The following is a 22107-nucleotide window of genomic DNA, read 5'->3' as shown; positions in this document are numbered from 1 at the left end:
CTGAGTGTAAAATCCAAGATATCTGGTAGTCTACTGTCAGAATCAGTATATTTAGAAGGTTACATCACATCTACAACTATGTCTGGTGTCTATTCACTTACCAGCTCACATCTCTGGAACCAAATGAACAAAGCTTCACACTGGGGTTCAGTGTATTTGGAGAAAAGGTAATGGAGCTGTGTAGGGCAACAACAGGCTGGGCTCTATAAAAGAGGTTATAAGGTCATGACTATTTAAAACAAAGTCATTGAAAGAAAGGACAAAAAGTCAATGGTCCTGTAGCCTCCAAGCTGGGTCCTACATTCTACTGAAAGGCTGTGGTCCCAGGGGTTGGATCCTCCACTGACCATCAATGTTTGAGCCCTACAAGTTCCCTTTACGTTGGACAGTCTTTTACTATATGTGTTCTAGAAAGCCTGAAGGTAAACAAATATGATGAAGATTACAGCTCCCACATAGGTCGCCATCAAGCCTTTTGTATAGCATCTTTTTAATATGAGGATTTAATGCTACACTTTATTGCCATATTTATTTTTTGGTGCTGGATCCTTCACTTATTGTTCAAATACTATAACCTGGAGGTCGTGGCATCGAAATACATGGACATCTATATTCATGACATTGCAGTGAGCTCTAATTTAATTTTGGTTTACCATCAAGCTTTCCCTGACTTCTGAATGACAAACCTGCATAGATTGGACTTAAAGGACGTCTACCACCATCAAAATCTATTCTATATTACCTATATGCTGTTGTAGAGGTATAGAGAACAACCTGGCTGATGAGGAAATCTACTTTTAATCCATATGTAAATGAACTGTGCACTAGGAGGGAGGTCACACCTATCAGAACCCAGCACAGTCCCCTTAACATAAAGATTGACAGGTACAATATATCATACACCGTCATAACTGAGCAGAATACTATATACGACTCTACAAAGGCAACAACCCCTTTGGCAGTTGAAACGGAAGCTATTTGGGTGGCTTGCATAATATACAGTACACACAAATTTCCCAAAGTTGACCCTTTAAACTCCCTTACTGATAAATCAGAAATAATGCCAGATCCCATTACCCAATCTACTTACATCTACTTTGGAATAAAGCTACATCCATTTATCTGTAGCCCTCAATGTGTAGGATGTAATGTAAATTTTCTCACCTATATACATACACTGTGTCTGCTCCAAATGCTCCGACAATCAAATCTACATAAAACATAAATCAGGATATGTAAGAATACAGACAAGCAATGGAGTCTAGAAACATTCAGGGCTTAGTTATTACCTGGATAACCATTATCATCAAGATCTTTTCCTCCTCGGAGTGTAAATCCAAATTTGGAAGGTGTTGACAAGGGGTTCTCCAGAATCTGGGAAGGTTGAGCTGACAGCCCAGACCTTTCTCCTTTATAAATATACACACATCCTCCTCCAGATTTACCTCCAAATGGAGAACCAACAGCCACATCTGGGAACAGATAAACCAACCATAACATGACATAAAACAAAATAACATCTGTACTATTCTGACAGTTTTCAGAAGCCACTTCCTGATAGGAAGGTAATGACAACAGCTAGGGGTCTACATCATGGCCCCTAGTTCTTACCATTGTATCCGTCCAAATCAAGGTCTCCCAAAGGAGCAATTGATGCACCAAATTGCCCATAAACATAGTTTCCACTAAGGACTTGATAGTCTCTGCCAAAAATCTTTGTCATTTTCTGCATATACACGTAAACTTGCCCAACCTCTTGTAACTTTCCACCAGCACGGCGCTCTAAGAAAATAGGCGCTCCAACCAAAAGATCATCGTATCTGCAGATAGATGAAGAACATTACTGTATGGCCTCTTGCACAATAGTGTATTATGGATCTGTATGTTATCTTTTATTACAGGTCCATATTTAAAGAACACATGTGAACCCATTTATTTTGATGGCCCTATACTCACAACAACCATATTTTTTATGGATCTGTGCAGGAGACTATAGGACTGAGCCACAAAATTTCTAATGATGGGGTCCATGGAAATCATGGACTGCACAAGGATGTCCTCGGTATCTTACACCTTCCATTTTACACACACAACTACAGTTGTGAACATTGCGCTCCATACAGACAATCAATAAAATAACCTGGATTTAGTAATGTGAGAGGAAAGTACAGTGACCAACTTTTTATAGAGATTTATCACATGTTGCACAGTTTGATCAATTTGGTGCATCTTTAAGTCTAATCCTAAAATGTAACTCTACTCTTACCCCACCACTTGCTGTAATGAGACTGATTATTTTTCCACAACGAAGAAAAGAAAGCCAGCTACTTTCAAGGATCGATGAACAAGAATCCGTAGTATATTTAAAAATTAATAAACTTTATTTTCATATTTCTTTTTTAAAATTATTTTTGAGTCAGTGCACACAGAGTTTTTTGGCGCTGATTTTGGCGTCGAATCCACCTCCAAATCAGCCTCCAAAAAATAGAGTTTTATTGGGAGACTTTTTTTTTAAGCTGATTTTGAGGCGGATTCAGCGTCAAAATCAGAGCCAAAAAACTCTGTGTGCACTAACCCTTTGGGTCTTTTCCAAAAAGTCACATTTGATAAATCTAGTGTATACCTGATCAACAAAGTAGCTATCCCTGCATTCCAAACTACTTTTGCACGGCTCGAAATGAGCAGAGCTAGCCGTACACGCGGGCACTTTCCATTCACTTCAATGGGAGTGATCGTAGTGAAAAAAGCAGCCCATTCATTTCTATGGGGAGCGCTCGTATGCCGGCTCCCATAGAAATTAATGGAACTGCTTTATACGCCGCTGATTCTGACCGTGTTTTACGTTCAGAATAAGCTGGTGTTTACTCCGTGTGAATGAGCCCTTATAGTTCTAACTTATGCTCAATCCACTCCTGGCTTTGGCTCAAAAAACCGCAACAAAATCTGCGACAAAAAAAGCTGTGTTTCCGCAACATGAGGCTTTAGGCTAAGGGTATATTCACACAGAGTATAATTGCAGATTGATTTGGAGATGAAATCCACCTTCCAACACTCCAATTCATTTCAATGGTATTCAGTAGCAGATTTTAGCCTATAGCTTATTTTTTTTTCAGTTACAGGGAGAAAAAAAAAAGCGTTATGCCATATTCAGGTAGATTACAAAGCCCATTGAAATGTCACACTGCATTCTTCTCTGTTCCCATTTATTTATTTGGTCTATACAAGGCAGAATCTACCTGAAGATAGGTCAGAATGCTTTTTTCTCCTGTTGCTGAATATTAGGCGAGTTGGAAGTGGAGACTGGATTCTGCCTTAAAAATCCTCCAGCAAAAAAACTGTATGGTAAGTGGTAACACAGTAGGTTTCCTAAATTTAGGGCTAAATTAAAGCTTGGAGATAATCTCTGTTGCAAACGTGAATGTGTACATACTTTTTATGGCCTGGCTTTCCTGCAAAAAAATATCTACAGAAATTTGTTTGAACCACGTGATAGTAATAAAATATGAAATACTCTTTCGAGGTATTTTGTTATAATATTTCACTACCTCAGGTCAAACACTAGATGTCTCTATGTCTTTTCTGAACTAATGTTGCACTAGCTATGGTCAAACACTAGAGGGCTCAACATGAAGAAACACTTACCCATCCTTGTCAATATCTGTGACGGCTACTGCATAACCGAAATGTGCAGCAACCTGTAAGGGATATGACATGCACACTCAGTATATTCATTTGGATGGATGGATGGATAGATAGATAGATAGATAGATAGATAGATAGATAGATGTGTGCACAACTGAAAAATAATGTGTTTGGAATAGGGTTTTGGGCATTACTTGGGCACTGGGCATCTTATTGCAGTGGCCACAGGCCATAGATGACACCTTGCATCCAGGAGAGTATAGGATTCTAAGGCTTCATGATAAAGGGGAAGATTTATATAGTAACAAGAAGAATTTATTAATTACTGCCAAAACTTCTTTGTACAACACTCATACCTCCCAACCGTCCCGATTTCCGAGGGACATTCACGATTCCGGTGACATGTCCCGCGGTCCCGGTTGGAAGGAGGCATGTCCCGATTTCAACTCCAGAGGACGCAGATCTGAGTTGAACACATACACGGCTGAAGCAAGGAGCTGACACAGGTCAGCTCCTTGCTTCGCCACTGCCGCCGGCTACTGGCTTGTAGACGCGATGTGATGACGTTACATCGCGTCTACAACTGTGCGAAAGTGAGAGAGAGAGAGGTGCGCAGAGTGCAGCGGGGGAACGAGGAGAAGGTAAGTGTAATGTGTACACTAAGGTTGAACGTGAAACTGGGGGAAGATGAAGGAGAGGACGGCATGACACTGGGGGCAGAGATGTGGGGACATGAATCTGGGGGCAGAGATGGAGCGGACATGAATCTGGGGGCAGAGATGTGGGGACATGACTCTGGGGGCAGAGATGGGGGACATGAATCTGGGGGCAGAGATGGGGGACATAAATCTGGGGGCAGAGATGTGGGGACATGAATCTGGGGGCAGAGATGTGGGGACATGAATCTGGGGGCAGAGATGGGGGACATGAATCTGGGGGCAGAGATGGGGGACATGAATCTGGGGGCAGAGATGGAGGGGGCATGTATCTGGGGGCAGAGATGGAGAGACATGAAACTGGGGGCAGAGATGGGAGGACATGAATCTGGGGGCAGAGATGGAGGGGACATGAATCTGGGGGCAGAGATGGAGGGACATGAATCTGGGGGCAGAGATGGGGGAATGAAATTTATGGGTGACTGTAGGAGGATTATACTGTGTGCGGGCACATGAAAAATTAATGAGTGGGCGGGGTCAACATAAAAGTGGGTGGGGCTAAATTTGCTGCCGCGCCGCACATTTTGTCCCTCTTTCGGTTCTACAAAAGTTGGGAGGTATGAACACTCATCTGACTTCCATGTAAATAATATCAGACTATATACACTCAGGTTTAGCAAACAATATCATTGGAATAATAGCCTTTTGCATTATATAAACATTTTCTATAACGATAAATACATTCCAAATTTAGCAGTATACTATGTCCTCCTTTATGCTGATTCACAACAAGTAGCTGAACTATATATAGAGAGATTATAAAAACATGAATGTACCTGATTCCCTCTAATGACACGAAGTAGATTGTAATTACTATATATCTGCACCTATAATAAAACACAACATTATATGGACGTCAGTCCTCAGACAGTACAGCTGTTTGGTGAGCATGTGGAGGTCTGTGATACCAATTGGCTATGAAACACTGACATTTTTTCTTAGTTGATTCGCTTTCATGTGGCACCCGTTTTCAAAGATCCTTCATAAATTTGTGTCCATTGAGTCATGAAAACAGCTAAAAATTGACAGACTGTTCACACTGTCCCTCAAAAAAAAAAAAAAATGGAAACGTGAATAGGCCTCTAGGAATGCACTGATTTTAGTGCCGCCATGTGACAAGCATTAAAAAAAATGCCCATCATACGGTCTTTATCCCAATTTTATGAATAGAGCCCCTTTGTAAATGTTATCATAACAAAGAAAATTACGTACAGTATAAGGCTAAGTTCACACCAGCATTCAAAATACTGCAAGCAGGACTTTTCTCTCCAAATTTATTGGGTGGAAATCCGGTGGACCCCATTATAGCCTATGGGTTTCTATGGGTAACTGCCTTTTAAGTGGATTAGGTTTCCATTTTTTGGATCCCAAGCTACTGGACTTGAAGAACGGAAAACCGAACGCTAGTGGGAACCTAGCATAAAGTAGATTAGTATATAGCGTATGAGATGCTACATAAAAACCAGATAGTGTTCCACATAGGAAGACATGTAGACCTAGCTGTAGTTACTACACAGGTTAGTGCTACATTGGTTACCCAGCACAGCTATTACAGCTCAGCATATTCACTTGAATAGCACCATGCTGCTCAGAGCTCTTGTACAGCTAAAAGTCACTGACTAAAGTAAGGCGCTGTGACTAGTAAACAATGAAGAAGTCACAGCCTTAACTGCAGTACTGCAGGCCCAAATGCGTACCAGGCAACAGTCCAGGGGGGGAGGGGAAGGCCCTATTTCAAAAGTTCGCCATGGGCACCATTCCTAGATACACTAATGTGCAGGCCTTCAGTCAGGTGATTCATTGGGTTACCAAGACTCAGACTTCCACTGATCTGAGTGATGGCCACTGCAGCCTTTGTCACCAGGGTCTCTAAGATCAGGAGCTAAGGGCTGGATGGCAGTCTATATTGGGATGGATGAAATACTGTACATTTTGGGAGTCATTTCAATCTGGAGTCAATGTGACCTTAGCAACCACCATCATTAGAAAACAATACAAAAGATCAGTGAAGATGATGTTATACATTACTTACTGCTCCAGCTTCTAGATAGTTCGGGACTCCAATGACCAAGTCTACAAAATATCAAACTAATTGTCAAGACTAATACATGTCAGCCAGAAATGAGAGAGTGCTATAAACTGCACTAAACTACCACTCATGTCTGTGTGTCTGGTATTATAATACACCTCTGTGCGTCTCAACCGCAATACCAGACACAACCCATGGAGAGGAGTGGAGCTGCTTCTGAAAGATAAGTCCACCCAACATGTAGCTTTGGTACAGTACCTGGCTTGTTATCATATGAAAATTCACCATAAGCAACTGAGAAACCTGGAAATAGAGGAAGATGCGAGAAACAATGTAAAGTCTGCTTTGAAATACACATACAGATCAGCAGCCTAGTTAGAAGTTTCTGGTGCCTAAATATAACATCTTCCTAGTCAATGGGGTTGTCTAGATTTTCTTTTGAATATGTTAAAGGGTACCTAAGTTTTTATGAACTTTCTGGGCAGTCTGTTCTATGACTGTACAAGTCTTCATACATGTCCTATGAGTTGTTCCACGTCAGAACCCACGCCAAAATACTCCATGTGAATGCCCCCTAAGACTTTTTCTTAGGATTCTGAGTCATGCTTAGTTCAGTGTATATGTTTTCCTCAGTTCAATTTAATTTTTATATTATTATTCACAATGCAACTTTAGCTGGAAACAAAGACTATCTAGAGCTTGATATGAATCAGCTGAACCGGCGTGTACCTTGATATGCATCTGCTGAAACAGTAAATTCAGTTGATGTATATAGGTTACGAAAATTTCGCAGAGTGCCTTGGGGAGCATTCTGGATAGAAGTCAGCGGCACAGTCATGAAAAGTCCTGTTGAAGGTAAGTGTGAAAGATAAGTAAAAGGTAAATTGCTAATATGTAAAAAATGACGATTAGAGCAAAACTTTATACTGATAAACCTACAAAACATCATATACAGCAATATTAATGGAAATAATCAATTTAATGTATTATTATGTATTGAAAAGGTCAGCATATGATATATTCATTGACAGAAAAGTAACACATCTGGATAGAAATGTTGCAGTGCCAGAGAGCTCAGCATGCAGCTATATTTCAGAAAGATACATAAATGATTACCGTAGGAGGGCAACAACCCAGCAGCAGGACTGCTAGCTCTGCCTTATTGCAAGGTGGAACAGGAGGAGCACTGCCAGAGCCCAGCAAAATGACCTCCAACAGACCATAAATGTGCATGTGTCTGCACAAACGGTTAGAAACTGACTTCATGAGGATGGTATGAGGGCCCGACGTCCACAGATGGGGGTTGTGCTCACAGCCCAACACCGTGTAGGCTGTTTGGCATTTGCCACAGAACACCAGGATTGGCAACTTCGCCACTGGCGCCCTGTGCTCTTCACAGATGAAAGCAGGTTCACACTGAGCACATGTGACAGACATGACAGAGTCTGGAGACACCATGGAGAGCGATCTGCTGCATGACACATTCTTCAGCATGACCAGTTTGGCCGTGGGTCAGTAATGGTGTGGGGTGGCATTTCTCTGGAGGGCCACACAGCCCTCCATGTGCTCACCAGAGGTAGCCTGACTGCCATTAGGTACCGAGATTAGATCCTCAGACCCCTTGTGAGACCATATGCTGGTGCAGTTAGCCCTGGATTCCTCCTAATGCAGAACAATGCCAGACCTCATGTGGCTGGAGTGTGTCAGCAGTTCCTGCAAGATAAAGGCATTGAAGCTATGGACTGGCCCACCCATTCCCCAGACCTGAATCCGACTGAGCACATCTGGGACATCATGTCTCGCTTCATCCACCAACGTCACGTTGCACCACAGACTGTCCAGGAGTTGGCACATGCTTTAGTCCAGGTCTGGGAGGAGATCCCTCAGAAGACCATCTGTAACCTCATCAGGAGCATGCCCAGACATTGTAGGGAGGTCATACAGGCATGTGGAGGCAACACACACTACTGAGCCTCATTTAGACATGTTTTGTCTAATGAGAAGATTTAATTCATTCAGATCTAGGATGTGTTATTTGAGTGTTCCCTTTATTTTTTGAGCACTATATATATATACAGTCCTATGAAAAAGTTTGGGCACCCTTATTAATCGTAATCATTTTTAGTTCTAAATATTTTGGTGTTTGCAGCAGCCATTTCAGTTTGATATATCTAATAACTGAAGGACACAGTAATATTTCAGGATTGAAATGAGGTTTATTGTACTAATAGAAAATGTGCAATATGCATTAAACCAAAATTTGACCGGTGCAAAAGTATGGGCACCTCAACAGAAAAGTGACATTAATATTTAGTAGATCCTCCTTTTGCCTCTAGTCGCTTCCTGTAGCGTTTAATCAGTTCCTGGATCCTGGATGAAGGTATTTTGGACCATTCCTCTTTACAAAACAATTCAAGTTCAGTTAAGTTTGATGGTCACCGAGCATGGACAGCCCGCTCTCAAATGATCTGAAAACAAAGATTGTTCAACATAGTTGTTCAGGGGAAGGATACAAAAAGTTGTCTCAGAGATTTAACCTGTCAGTTTCCACTGTGAGGAACATAGTAAGGAAATGGAAGACCACAGGGACAGTTCTTGTTAAGCCCAGAAGTGGCAGGCCAAGAAAAATATCAGAAAGGCAGAGAAGAAGAATGGTGAGAACAGTCAAGGACAATCCACAGACCACCTCCAAAGAGCTGCAGCATCATCTTGCTGCAGATGGTGTCACTGTGCATCGGTAACAATACAGCGCACTTTGCACAAGGAGAAGCTGTATGGGAGAGTGATGAGAAAGAAGCCGTTTCTGCAAGCACAAACAGACAGAGTCACCTGAAGTATGCAAAAGCACATTTGGACAAGCCAGCTTCATTTTGGAAGAAGGTCCTGTGGACTGATGAAACAAAGATTGAGTTGTTTGGTCATACAAAAAGGTGTTATGCATGGCGTCCAAAAAAAACAGCATTCCAAGAAAAACACTTGGTACCCACTGTAAGATTTGGTGGAGGTTCCATCATGCTTTGGGGCTGTGTGGCCAATGCCAGCACCAGGAATCTTGTTAAAGTTGAGGATCGCATGGATTCCACTCAGTATCAGCAGATTCTTGAGAATAATGTTCAAGAATCAGTGACGAAGTTGAATTTACGTCGGGGATGGATATTTCAGCAAGACAATGATCCAAAACACCGCTCCAAATCGACTCATTCGGCATTCATGCAGAGGAACAATTACAATGTTCTGGAATGGCCATCCCAGTCCCCAGACCTGAATATCATTGAACATCTGTGGGATGATTTGAAGCGGGCTGTCCATGCTCGGCGACCATCAAACTTAACTGAACTTGTATTGTAAAGAGGAATGGTCCAAAATACCTTCATCCAGTATCCAGGAACTGATTAAAAGCTACAGGAAGCGACTAGAGGCTGTTATCTTTGCAAAAGGAGGATCTACTAAATATTAATGTCACTTTTCTGTTGAGGTGCCCATACTTTTGCACCGGTCAAATTTTGGTTTAATGCATATTGCACATTTTCTGTTAGTACAATAAACCTCATTTCAATCCTGAAAGATTAATAGGGGTGCCCAAACTTTTTCATAGGACTGTATATATATATATATATATATATATATATATATATATATATATATATATAGTTAAATAAAAGTAGAAATATATAAAAGAAACCAAAAAGTGTAAAGTTGTAAAGTTACCAAATCGTTCAACCAATAATGTGAAAAATAAAAAAAAATCTAATAAAAAGTAATTGTAATATATTATGTCCCCAAAAAAATCCCCATTAAAAATATAAGTAATCCCACAAAATAAAGCCTTCAGGCCATGTCAAAGGAAAAATTAAAAAGTTATAGCTCTTAAAGGGGCTCTATCAGCAAAATCATGCTGATAGAGCCCCACATATGAGTGAAGAGCCTTTAAAAAGGCTATTCAGGCACCGTAAATGTTATATTAAACTACCTCCCCCGTTTTAAAATAAAACCCTAAAAAAGAATGTGATCTATTTACGCATCGTGCACGCTGGGCGGCAATTCAGGGTGTGTCTTCTTCTTCATCCACGCCTCTTCTTCCTCCGATGTCCTCGGGTCCCGTCCTCCTCCGGCGAGCGGACACTGATATAAAAAAAATGGCCTGGGTGCCTGCGCAGTAGCATGCGGCTTCTACTACGGCTACTGCACAGGCGCCCAGGCCATTTTTTTTTATCAGTGTCAGTTCGCGAGCGCCGGAGGAAGACGGGACTCGAGGACATTGGAGGAAGAAGAGGCGTGGATGAAGAAGACAGCGCACCCTGAATGCCCGCCCAGCGTGCATGATCCGTAAGTAGATCACATTCTTTTTTAGGTTTTTATTTTAAAATGGGGGGGGGTAGTTTAATATAACTTTTACGGTGCCTGAATAGCCTTTTTAAAGGCTAGTCACGCATATGTGGGGCTCTATCAGCATGATTTTGCTGATAGAGCCCCTTTAGGACCCCTTCACACGGCTGATACGCTGGCTGCTTTAGAATGTGTAAACGTTCCATAGCAGCGGCGTCTAAAGCAGATCGCATTGTTTTCTATGGGAACTGGCAGACACGCGCTCGCCATAGAAAACAATGGGAACTGCTTTAGACGCCGCTGCTACGGAACGTTTACACGTTCTAAAGCAGCCAGCGTATCAGCTGTGTGAAGGGGCCCTTAAAGGCAGGGATGAATAAACAAGGCCAAAACAGCTATTACCAGAGGAATTCCATCCCATTTTGGTAATATTTTGCTGTGACAGAATTCTGACAAACCCAATGCTTATTTTTTTGTGATGTTGTATGTGTCCGGGATTTAAGGTGGCCATTCTGGTAGTGGATGCAGGTAGAAGGACAGAAGGTGAAACGTTCATTACCATCTAAACCTATCGGGAGAGTCTTCAAACAAAAATTGAATAGCACAATTTAGCCACATAATATTGGTATATAAAATGAGAAAAACAGAAAGGGGCAGGTAAAGAAACCAAATTACCATCAAAAAAGTAGCCAGACGGTGCTCCAGTTAACAGAGTCCCATCCTGCAAAAGAAAAAAACAGAATCCTTATGGCAATTACTAAGTATTTCCCTCTGTCTAAATCAGAACATCAGTGAATTCTACTTATGGCTAGTGATCAAGCGAGAACTGTGATGGTTACAAATGAAAACTGTTGCTCTAGCCAGGCCCGATTCTATTCGCTGTCTGAGGCAAAAATGTAAATGGCGCCCCTCACTAAGAAAAACAAAGTGTCCTGATCATGACCTATCCGAAGGATAGTATGGAATACTTCCTGTAGTGTGTTCTAGCCTGAGCAGTATTGCAGAACATCATATGTTCGTAAGTTAACAACTGACTATAAATAAAGCTATTCAATTAAAAAAAGAAAACTCAGCAGGGCCTATGTCCTGTACCAGCTCAATCTGTGCACAGCCAGGCTGAGTGTGGGCAGGATTGGTTACAGTCGGGGCTCCCATTTTAGTGCTGTATTTCAGCTATCTTCAGTGCTCCCACCATCAGTCCTGCACACATTCAGCTTTACCGTGCTAAGGTTGAATGTAGAACGGGACAACCCCTTTAAGGAAACATAGTACTGACCAATGAGAACTATTTAGTACTTGATTTTGCCTGTGGTGGTGCTGATATTAGATTTCTCTATAACAACTCACCTTGCTAATTTCTGCACTGAATCCAAGCTCACAGTCTCTTTTATCATTCCCTGTGTAAAGACAGAACAATGTATCAGCACATTGACTACAATCATTCCACTGTATACTACTGTATATTACTTTATGTTAACAACTATGCAGTTCTCACTAATAATCTGTAGGTGGTGCCACAAACCAACATCTCACATTGACCAGCAAAGCCCGTAAGGTTCGCTGTTACTGAGGATAAAAATCTGAGCTATAAATGTACAATTTTACAAACTTTTTATCTAAATTTCAGTTTACAAACATTACATGAAAACTAAAAAAAACATAACTGAGTAAACACTATGGTCTTTGAGGCCCTTGATGTCCTCGACATTCTATTGAAAATGGCCAAAGTCCCTGTTCTTGAGATCAGTGCAGGTTCCAGAGGTCAAGCATACATATGTAAGGCATTTATGAGATACTGATGGCATATTACATAGATATTGGAAAACCATTCAAACCCCTGCAGGGTTGTACTTAGTATAGTGCATTCTGGGAGTGTGAATACTGTTTACAAATTACACATCTACTGGAATTAAACCATTATTATACTTGCCACCTCCCAAAAATATGGATGAACTTCCAGAGGAGCAAATGCTCCCTCATCCAGCAGATCAGTCGTTTTATTTGTGACGTGGACATTTTACATGGCGGTCATGTCCAATAAAGGAGCATGGACAGCACATTTAGTGTCCTTGAGAAAGGGGGCATGACCATAAGTGGGCATGGTGAGGTCCAGAAAGGGGTATGGCCACGTCCATAAGTATGAAACATTACACCCAGAATGTTGGCAAGTAGGAAATAATCCATTCTCAGTTACCAAAGGTAACCAGAAGCTACACAGGGAAAATATGAATTTACCAAAAATCTGTTAAAAAAAAAAAAAAAAAGTTTGGAAGCCACGGATGAGATCTGCAGTAATAGCTGATATGCTGAGGGTTTACCGCACTGCAGGTTACTTTGTGCCGCAGGTTTTTGTCGCAGTTTGTGGATGAGATTATGTAATCTCAGACACAATGTTTTTACAATAGATCACAGCAGGTTATACAGTATTGAACAGTTATATTGCTGGCCAGAGGACAAGCAATTGTTCTTAAAAGGTGTGATGCAGATACATTTCTTGTGAATTATAAGTAGTACATCAGCCATACTATGAAGCCTTAGAGCATAGGTGTGCTCTACACTGAGCTCTCGACATGGAGCAAATTCATAGCTGTTCTTCAGATCCGTAGTTAAGTAACAGGCCCCAGTCGGATTTTTGCCAGATTGATTAAATCTATTTGTATCAATCTGGAAAGTAAAATGCTGCAAGGGGGCGCAAGCCTGTAAGAAAAAGGAGAGAGAATACATTAAGCAACAAGTAATGCAAAACACGTTATGTATCACACACATTAGTCTGGATTTACATGCACCAATCCTTATTTTAACGCAGAAGTCCAGAAATGTTTCCAATAGCATAATCCAGAAAAAAAGCAGAAAAAGGAACCCGTTGAAAGTCAATGGGAGGCTTTTTTTTCAGCGCTGAAATTCCACACCAAATTCCTCACCATTTTCCCCTGTGTGAATGGACCCTTATATTACTCCCTTTTTCTCAATCCACTCTTGGCTTTGGCTCAAAAATAGCAGTAAAATCTGCTACAAAAAAGCAGCTATTCCTCAACCTGGGGCCCCACGTGTAAATGCCGCAGAAAAAAATACAGCGTTTTACAGTTCCTACAAAGTGGATGGGATTATAGTGAATCCCATCCACACACTGCGGGAAAATACGCACAGCGGACACGCTGTAATTTCCAAAAACGTCCAGGCATGTCAATTGTATCAGCCGCCGGTTTCCCTATAGGTATAACCAAAGCAAAAAGAAGATTTTCTGTGAAAAGTGCAATGCATTGCAGCCATGGTTTTCCCTGGAGAGCTTTTGTGCTGCAGCCCACTGCTTGGGGCCTTCGCCTAAAGGAGTTTTGAAACTTAATAACAGAGGTGGTCCTTGTGCATGTACACCTACAAATCCTCCAAAAATTCTGAATAATTACAGCAATAATTTGCTGTAATAAGTAAAGGAGTAGTTGGTGTCAAAAATCAAAGACATGTTGCTGGGATATACTGTTATCTCCTAGGGTGCCAGAGTTTGGAATCCACCAATGAAATCTCCTTAGAAAGAGCTGCAGAACTAGATAAAGCACGACAATCTCTTCATACCTGTAAAAACTACAATACAGCCCTCAGACATCTGTCCTGGGAACGCTGTCCCTTCATTCTTAGGATTTGTGGGTAATCAGCAATCATTGTTTATGGTTGGAACCAATTTAAAGAATCACATAGTATATAGTACTATTATATAATAGTATTAGTGTGGTATATTTTTGTCCCCTGTGTATAGTGTAATTATTTACTGACATCTTTATTGTTAAGTTATGTGATCCCTCTGCAGCACTGACCTCCTCTCTCTCAGATTTGCAATGTGAATTTGACCTCCTGTACATATAAGAAACACTGTGAGCATCAGAGAGGAAGTCAGTGCTTCTGTGGGGAGAACATAACTTCACAATAAAGCTGTCAGTAAGTTATTTTGTAACATTACACTACACACAGGCTCAGTTTCACATTTTACTTAAGTGTTTCTTGAGGCTAAGGCCCCACGGGACAATCTGCAGCGCTTTAGCGGTTCTTTTCACAGCGCTTTAAACAGAAAGCTCACAGAGTTTTCCTCCACGGACTTTCTGTTACAGTTATATCTACAGGATGCAATTGGGGCAGATTTTACCGCAAAGAGGGCATGAATACGATCTCTTTGCTGTTACTGTATACAGCCGCAAATCGCGGCATTTCTGGCCCATGGGGCCTCGGCCTTAAAGTATTAGATGAGAGGGTCTACTTGCAGCAACACCACTAATCTCATCTGTAGGCTTTGTCTGGCATTGTACCTCAGTTATTTATACTGAAATCGGAATATGCTGCTATACCAGACACAGACCATAGACAAAAGTATCTAATATCAATCATATAATATGAATTCATACCAGAATGTTCTTGTTCCAGGTTCTTACAGTTGCCCCAAACCATTGGTCAGACTTAAAAACATGCACTATATGATTTCTGGTATCATGTATGTCACCTATGGAGTAGATATAATAATGTAAGCTGGGGGATAAAGAAACAGAAATAATGACAATCTGTAGCAATGATAATATGTATTGTGGTTCTGTACAACATCCGAATTTTAAGGGCCAGTTATAGGGCTGTATTGCAGCTTTGTATCTCACCAATTTAAAAGGGCTTTTTGGGTATAAAAAAAAACCTGAAACTGGATGATCAGCCAACATAAATGTCATGTGCACATAAGACCAAGTGCGAATTTAACACTAACTTGGTAAATATAGGACACTGCCATCAGAATAATGAAACTGCTTTCATATAGTGATTAAATGTATGTAGAATCTGCGCCTCCTGTTACGTAATGTCATTTATGGAGATGCCATCATGGCGGAAGGATTCTTGGTAGCCTGTTTCACCTAGAAGGACCTTTCAACTACCTTCTCCCTCATTGATCAGATTATACTATATCATCACTGTATCACATATATACTAATTTATAGTACTACTGCACCTGTTTGGTCGAATGGTATAATGGAGCAGTCATTTCTTCCTGACTCCCATGGACACATGAAAACTCCTCCACCACTAGTGACCCCGGGCTGTGATGTGTTCGCTTTTGGAGCACCCACAACAATGCTTAACCTGAGGGGAGAAAACTCAGTTACCATAAGTTATATTTCTAGAGAGGAACAAGTACAAGTATATGTTACACATGCATAGTTATAAAAGACTAGTAACGTGGTGCATGACATTAGAATGGGGCTGCACTACCAGACATGGCTCTCAGTCACAGTAGCACTGTTCACATTTTTATCTTTGCGTACAACACCCTTTTAAAGGTAAGTACAGCAATAACTATGTACAACACAAATCCAAAGCTACTGAATTTTAACATGGCCGTGTTCACTATCACCGATTGTGATTTCAGTAACAAAGTATTGCGATTTTCATGTCACATGACCAAGATGCTATTTAAAGAGGACCTTTCATATCCTCAGGCACATGCGGTTTTATATACCATGACAGTGACATTATGACCCCCGAGGCAAGAGATATCGGTGTCCTTACCAATATCTTGTCACTGTCAGAAGGGCATTCCTGATAGTCTAACTGGGAACGCCCCTCCTGACAGTACTGTCCATCGCTCTGTACTGTCAGAGGGGGCATTCCTTACCACCCAGCCATGAGACTGAGCAGTGAGGAACGTCCCCCCAGTATTCATCACCCACCTACACAGTCTGCCCATAGCAAATATAACAATTGACATTGTGCAAGTAGCAGCCACTGCCATGTGAAATAGATAAGATTGTTCAAGAATACTACTCATTCTAAACAATAAACAATACACTGTGTGCAGTCCATCAGTAAGGAACCATTCAGAGTCTTGTCAGAGTCCAACATCCATAGTACAGTCCAAGTCTAAGGGACTGCTCATGGGCACATTAAACTGAATGGGGTCATGTAGAACCACAGTCCTTTTGAAAAAAACAAGAGCATGTCCAATTCTGGTCCGTATTCCTGAAAGAGAATAGTACATTTCAATGTGCTGTCTGAATGTGACCTTAGAGTATTCATCATTTATTCTGTTCTTCAATGGTAAGTTAAAACACCAGACGACCACCAAACACTATTCTTCTTCAAGTATTCTGGTGCTTCCACATGACTTCTCTGACTTCACCGGTCCTTACGTCTAGGATTACGTTGCCAAAAATAATCAAGAATAAAGAAACATTGGCAAACACACATCTAATGCCTCAGAAGTCTGCATTTCACATACATATCACATACATTTGCGGACTTAGGTTACAGCAAAAAAATTTCTATTGGGTTCCACCAAGGAAAACCTAGTGCCACTACTAATTTTGAATTTTCGAGGTTACCTACCCTTTGTTTCCAGGCTCATAGACATCAATGGAAAAGCCAAAGTAGCTTCCTTTGGGTCCAGAAAAGGTTTGGGGATTCTGGGTCTCCAGGTTCAAAGCTTGAGCATTCAAGAAAAGCAGAGACAGCAGATGCAACAACATGATGTGACCACCTCAACTAGATCTGGAAAAAATATAAATAATTGTTCTGAATGTCCTTATACTCTATTACAGTATACATACACAGGCCAGCTCTAGAACGGGCTCAGCTCTACACCTACCTCCAACTGTCTGTCCATCAACCCTCATCTATAAATGTGTCTTCTACTAAATTCTGTTTCATACGTCTTATCTCTAAGTCATGCAATTATGTTTCACCACGGCTTCCTCTTTCAGGAAGTTCACTCCTTCTCTGTCCTAAATGCTCAAACCTTTTGGCCATTGAGGCAATTTCATAGTAATTTTGTCTGAACAGAAAGATCACATGGTCAGATTAAACAATTTAGAATCAGTTTGCAAATGAGCTGTTCGGTACACCCGTTTTCACCTGTGGTCACCACACATCAGGACCAGCAAATAAGAAGGCAGTGTTGTGTAGTGACCACGGGTGAAAATAGATGCCCCAGCAGGCACAGCCACAACCTGGGTGCACCGAATACCTCATTTACATACAGATTAAAAATAGTTTTTTCTCCACAGCAAGATTGTACTTTGACACATAGAAAAAGTATGATTGCTGTGCCACTGCCGGCCCCTACAACAGCATATAAGGGGTTTAGAAATAATTTTAGTGGTCATAGACAAACTGACATAGCGAAGTATGCACTCATCATCATATCCATGTATTCCTTACAAGAAATGGATTCCAGAAGAACCTACAAGTACATAAAATATAAAATCAGCATATGGTTTAACCGGTTAACGACCGCTGGCCGTATATATACGGCCAGTGATCATGGTACCTAAAGAGCGGCCGATTGTAAAAATACGGCCCGTCTTTAGACTCCATTTTAGAGGGGATCGCCCCCCGCTTCCCCCGGTGACAGTCCCGCCCCCACTACTGGCGCGGGACTTAGTGAACATGCCGAGGACCGATCTGATTGGTCCCCGGTCACGTGATCGCTGTGACAGCAGGTCACAGCGATCCCTTCTATTTACTGTATGATGGCTGCGTCTTAAGTCTCCTCCTTCTCTTCTTCTCCTCACACTTAGTATCTTTGCGAGGAGAAGAGAAGAAGAAGAGAGATCTTAGAGCAGCAGCTGCCAGAAAACACTTATACATTGTTTCAACTGCCCAAAAACCCATCGATTACCCCATCCATTGCCCCAAAGCCCCTAATTCCCACCCCATATATCATCTTATACATAGATCATATATATATATATATATATATATATATATATATATTAGATCTAGATAGGGAGATATAGATATATAACCGCCATATAGGTATATATGTATATATATATATCTGTCACTTGTATAGCGCTAACATATTCTGCGGCGCTTTACAGACATTGTCAGCCACTGTACCAAAGAGGGCTCGCAATCAGTGTTATAGTGACATTTATACTAGTGAGGAGGCATACGCCATTCTTTGGTTAGATGGATCAGATGCGTCGGACACTGAAACATTTGCAGACAATGAAAATGACAATATAAGTGTCATTTCAGATATGTCTTCAGGGGACGTTCTCCCTGATGAAATTGTTCCTTCAGATGGTGAAGGTGCAGGAACTAGCAGTGCGGCAGCAGACAGTGACACTTTCCCACTAGTTGATGTGCGTTCCCTCCAGTGGGCACCTGCTCCATCTTTTGCCCCTAGAGTGCACCCATTTACTGCATCTCCTGGGATAACAGTGGATGATTCCCAATTTACACACAATTTACTACTTTAGTTTATTTATAAGCGACGACCTCCTCAATGAAATTGTCCTTCAAACTAATTTATACGCTACCCAGTACATAACACAAAAACCTTCATCTGCCCATGCCAAAGATTGGACACCCACAGACCTGTCGGAAATGAAAAAATTTTGGGGCCTCACCCTAAATATGGGTATTGTAAAAAAGCCCTCAATCAGGTCATATTGGTCATTTGCAAAAGCAGTTCTGGCTACACCGCTGCCTTCAGAATCTATGAAGGACGAGATAAAAAAAATTGATTCCCCAGGATGCCCCCCTAATTTTCCCATCAGCAGTAAAATAGTGGTGGAGATAATGCTACACAAAGGGTACCACTTGTATTGTGACAACTTTTATTCAGGTGTGGCCCTATTTAGACACTTGCATTGTGCAAGCACAGGAGCATGTGGAACCATGCGCAAAAACCGAGCTGGTTTTCCGCAGCAGCTAGTGGGGAAGGGCATACAAAAGGGGGAGTCCTGTTCTTATTCTTGTGAGGAGCTGTTGGCGGTGAAATACAGAGATAGGAGAGATGTATATGTGTTGAGCACAATACACCCCACAGGAACAGTGGCAGTGAGGGAAAGAGGGGCAACAGCAGACAAACATAAGCCGATAAGTGTGTCCGAGTAAAACAAACACATGGGGGGGGGGGGGGATTTAAGTGATCAGATCTTACAGCCCTATTTAGTAAAAAGAAAAACCAAAACCTGGTACAAAAAAGTGGCCATTTACCTAATTCAAATTGGAATTCACAATGCCTTTTTACTTTATAAAAAGAAGGGAGGCACCGACAAATACCTGGATTACCAGGAGCAAATCATTCACAGCCTCTTTTTTTACCCTCAGGACCCCATAGAGAACCCCCAGTCTGAAAATGTCAAACAACTAACTAAAAGGCATTTTTTTAGTCTAATTCCCTCAACAACAACACGAGCTAACGCGCAAAAAAAATGCTGTGTCTGCTCCAAAAATGGGCGACGCAGAGATACCCGTTACCATTGTCCCTCATGCCCTTCACAACCAGGCCTGTGTATTGTTCCTTGTTTTGAGAGATACCACACTGTTCTTCATTATTAGAGCTCTTCTTGTATATTCCACTTCTAATTTTGTGGTTGCCACCAAGCCCCATCTTTTGCATAAACCTGCAAATTCCTATTGTTATAAAATCTAAATTCCCTAAATTATACCTCTAGATGAATACATTGGGGAAAAAAATACTAATTACATTTTTTGCATCTTTTTCAACATTTCACAAAAAATCTGGATACTCTAAGAAGATGCTAAAGCACTTATTGAATGCCTGCAAACTATTCTAACAAAATCTGGCCTACAAAATCCAATTAGCGCTCCATCCGTTCGTACATTAGGGTACCAGCACATATGGGGTATTGTCACGTTTGGGAGAAATTGGGTAACATAATTTGGGTTGCATTTTCTCCTTTAACCCCTTGTGCAAATGCAAAATTTGGGGTTAAAGCAACATTTTATAGCAAAAAATGTCACTTTTCCTTTTGTTGGGCAAATTCTGTTACGCTCCTGTAGGGTCAAAGTGCTCACTATACACCTTGATAAATTCCTTGAGGGGTCTAGTTTCCAAAATGGGGTCACATTTTTGGGGTTTTCACTGTTTTGGCACCTTGGGGGCTCTGCAAAAGGGACATGGTGCCTGCAAACTATTTTATCAAAATCTGGCCTACAAAATCCAATTAGTGCTCCATCCATTCTGAGAGCGACCGTGTGCCCGTACATTAGGGTACCAGCACATATGGGGTATTGTCGTGTTCAGGAGAAATTGTGTAACAAAATATGGGGTGCATTTCCTCTTTTAACCCTTAATAAATGTCTAAATTCTAGGGCTAAAGGAATATATTAGTGATAGAAATTGAAAAATGTAAATTTGACCTCCATTTTGTTTTAATTGCTGTGAAATGCTGAAAGGGTTAAGAAACTTTCTAACTGCTGTTTTGGATTCTTTCAGGAGTGCAGTTTTTAGAATGGGATGACTTATGGGGGGTTTTATTAGAGAGGCCTTTCAAGTTCCCTTCAGAATTGAACTGGTCCCTTGAAAAATGTGTTTTGGAAATATTCTTGAAAATTTGGAAAATTACTGCTTGACTTGTAAGCCTTATAATATCTGAAAAAAATGAAAGGGTGATTAAAATTTGATTGCTACATAAATCAGAGACATGGTTAATTATATTTATGAAAAAAATTGGGTAGTATGACTTTTTATTTGAAAGGCTTGCAATTTCAAAGTTTGAAAAATTTCAAAATTTTCGCCAAATTTCATATTTTTTCATAATCAAAGACAAAGCATATCGACCAAAATTTACTACTGACATGAAGTATAATGTGTTACGAAAAAACAATCTCAGAATCGATTGTGTAAGTTAAAGCGTCTCAAAGTTATTGCCATTTAAAGTGACACATGTCAGTTTTGAAAAAAAAGGCCTGATCTTTAACATACTTTTGGGCCCGGTCCTTAACCGGTTAAAGAATATTAAACACAGAAAATGCTCACAAAACATTCTAGCTTTAAGGCCCAGTTCACATCTGCATTCGGTATTCCGTTCGGGGAGTCGGCTTGGGGACCCCCCGAACAGAATTCTGAATGCGTTAAAAAGCAGTTACCTAAGAAACCACATGGACCCCATAGACTATAATGGGGTCCATGTGGTTTCTGCAAGAAACATGCGGAGAGAAAAGTGCTGCTTGAAGCACATTGCAGTTTAGCTCTTTGAAGCAACAGCGACGTCCTTGTTGTTCCGAAGAGCTCAGTTACCGATTGACAAAATAACAGTACCTTGGCAATGCAGACTCAGGATTCACGGTTTGATTTAAGTTACCCTAACTTGTGCTTTCTACTTGTTAATTGGTTTCTGTGTTGCCAAGATACCATTGTTTTGTCAATATGCAAAGGAGCTATTTGGAACAAATAGTGTTCCTGTTGCTCCAAACAGGTTCTTCTAGATAAAAAAAAAATGCAAAAATGTTGCCTCATGGTTTAGAATTGAAGTGATGTGACAATCACAATTGAGAAGGTATAGACTGCTTCTCGCTTGGCAGTGAGTAGATGTCTGATGAAGCTGCTGCTCACCCCAGAGATCACATCCACATAGGTTAGTGGTAATGATATGAAATACCGTAATGGTGAGT

At 41.0% G+C, this 22107-nt stretch overlaps 1 protein-coding gene across 1 annotated transcript in view; it reads right to left on the bottom strand.

Moving 5' to 3' along the window:
• ITGA2B (integrin subunit alpha 2b) overlaps positions 1-17360 on the bottom strand; it is a 35727-nt gene extending 18367 nt beyond the window's left edge. Inside the window, exons 1-16 of the mRNA XM_075278399.1 lie at positions 17324-17360; positions 17065-17226; positions 15692-15822; positions 15105-15199; positions 13239-13410; positions 12061-12110; positions 11389-11434; positions 7117-7233; positions 6646-6690; positions 6391-6431; positions 5135-5185; positions 3643-3695; positions 1612-1820; positions 1290-1472; positions 1165-1210; positions 102-203 (exon numbers count right to left, since the gene is read on the bottom strand). Of these exons, the coding sequence (XP_075134500.1) occupies positions 102-203; positions 1165-1210; positions 1290-1472; positions 1612-1820; positions 3643-3695; positions 5135-5185; positions 6391-6431; positions 6646-6690; positions 7117-7233; positions 11389-11434; positions 12061-12110; positions 13239-13410; positions 15105-15199; positions 15692-15822; positions 17065-17204 (1481 nt within the window). The 5' untranslated portion in view covers positions 17205-17226; positions 17324-17360. The remainder of the gene's footprint in view (positions 1-101; positions 204-1164; positions 1211-1289; positions 1473-1611; positions 1821-3642; positions 3696-5134; positions 5186-6390; positions 6432-6645; positions 6691-7116; positions 7234-11388; positions 11435-12060; positions 12111-13238; positions 13411-15104; positions 15200-15691; positions 15823-17064; positions 17227-17323) is intronic.
• Positions 17361-22107: the final 4747 nt, after the last annotated feature.

Source organism: Leptodactylus fuscus, chromosome 6, assembly GCF_031893055.1.
Source record: "Leptodactylus fuscus isolate aLepFus1 chromosome 6, aLepFus1.hap2, whole genome shotgun sequence".
In the NCBI taxonomy this organism is placed as follows: domain Eukaryota; kingdom Metazoa; phylum Chordata; class Amphibia; order Anura; family Leptodactylidae; genus Leptodactylus; species Leptodactylus fuscus.
Note: the sequence above shows the minus strand (reverse complement) of the source record. Positions and strands in the feature narration are given on the sequence as shown.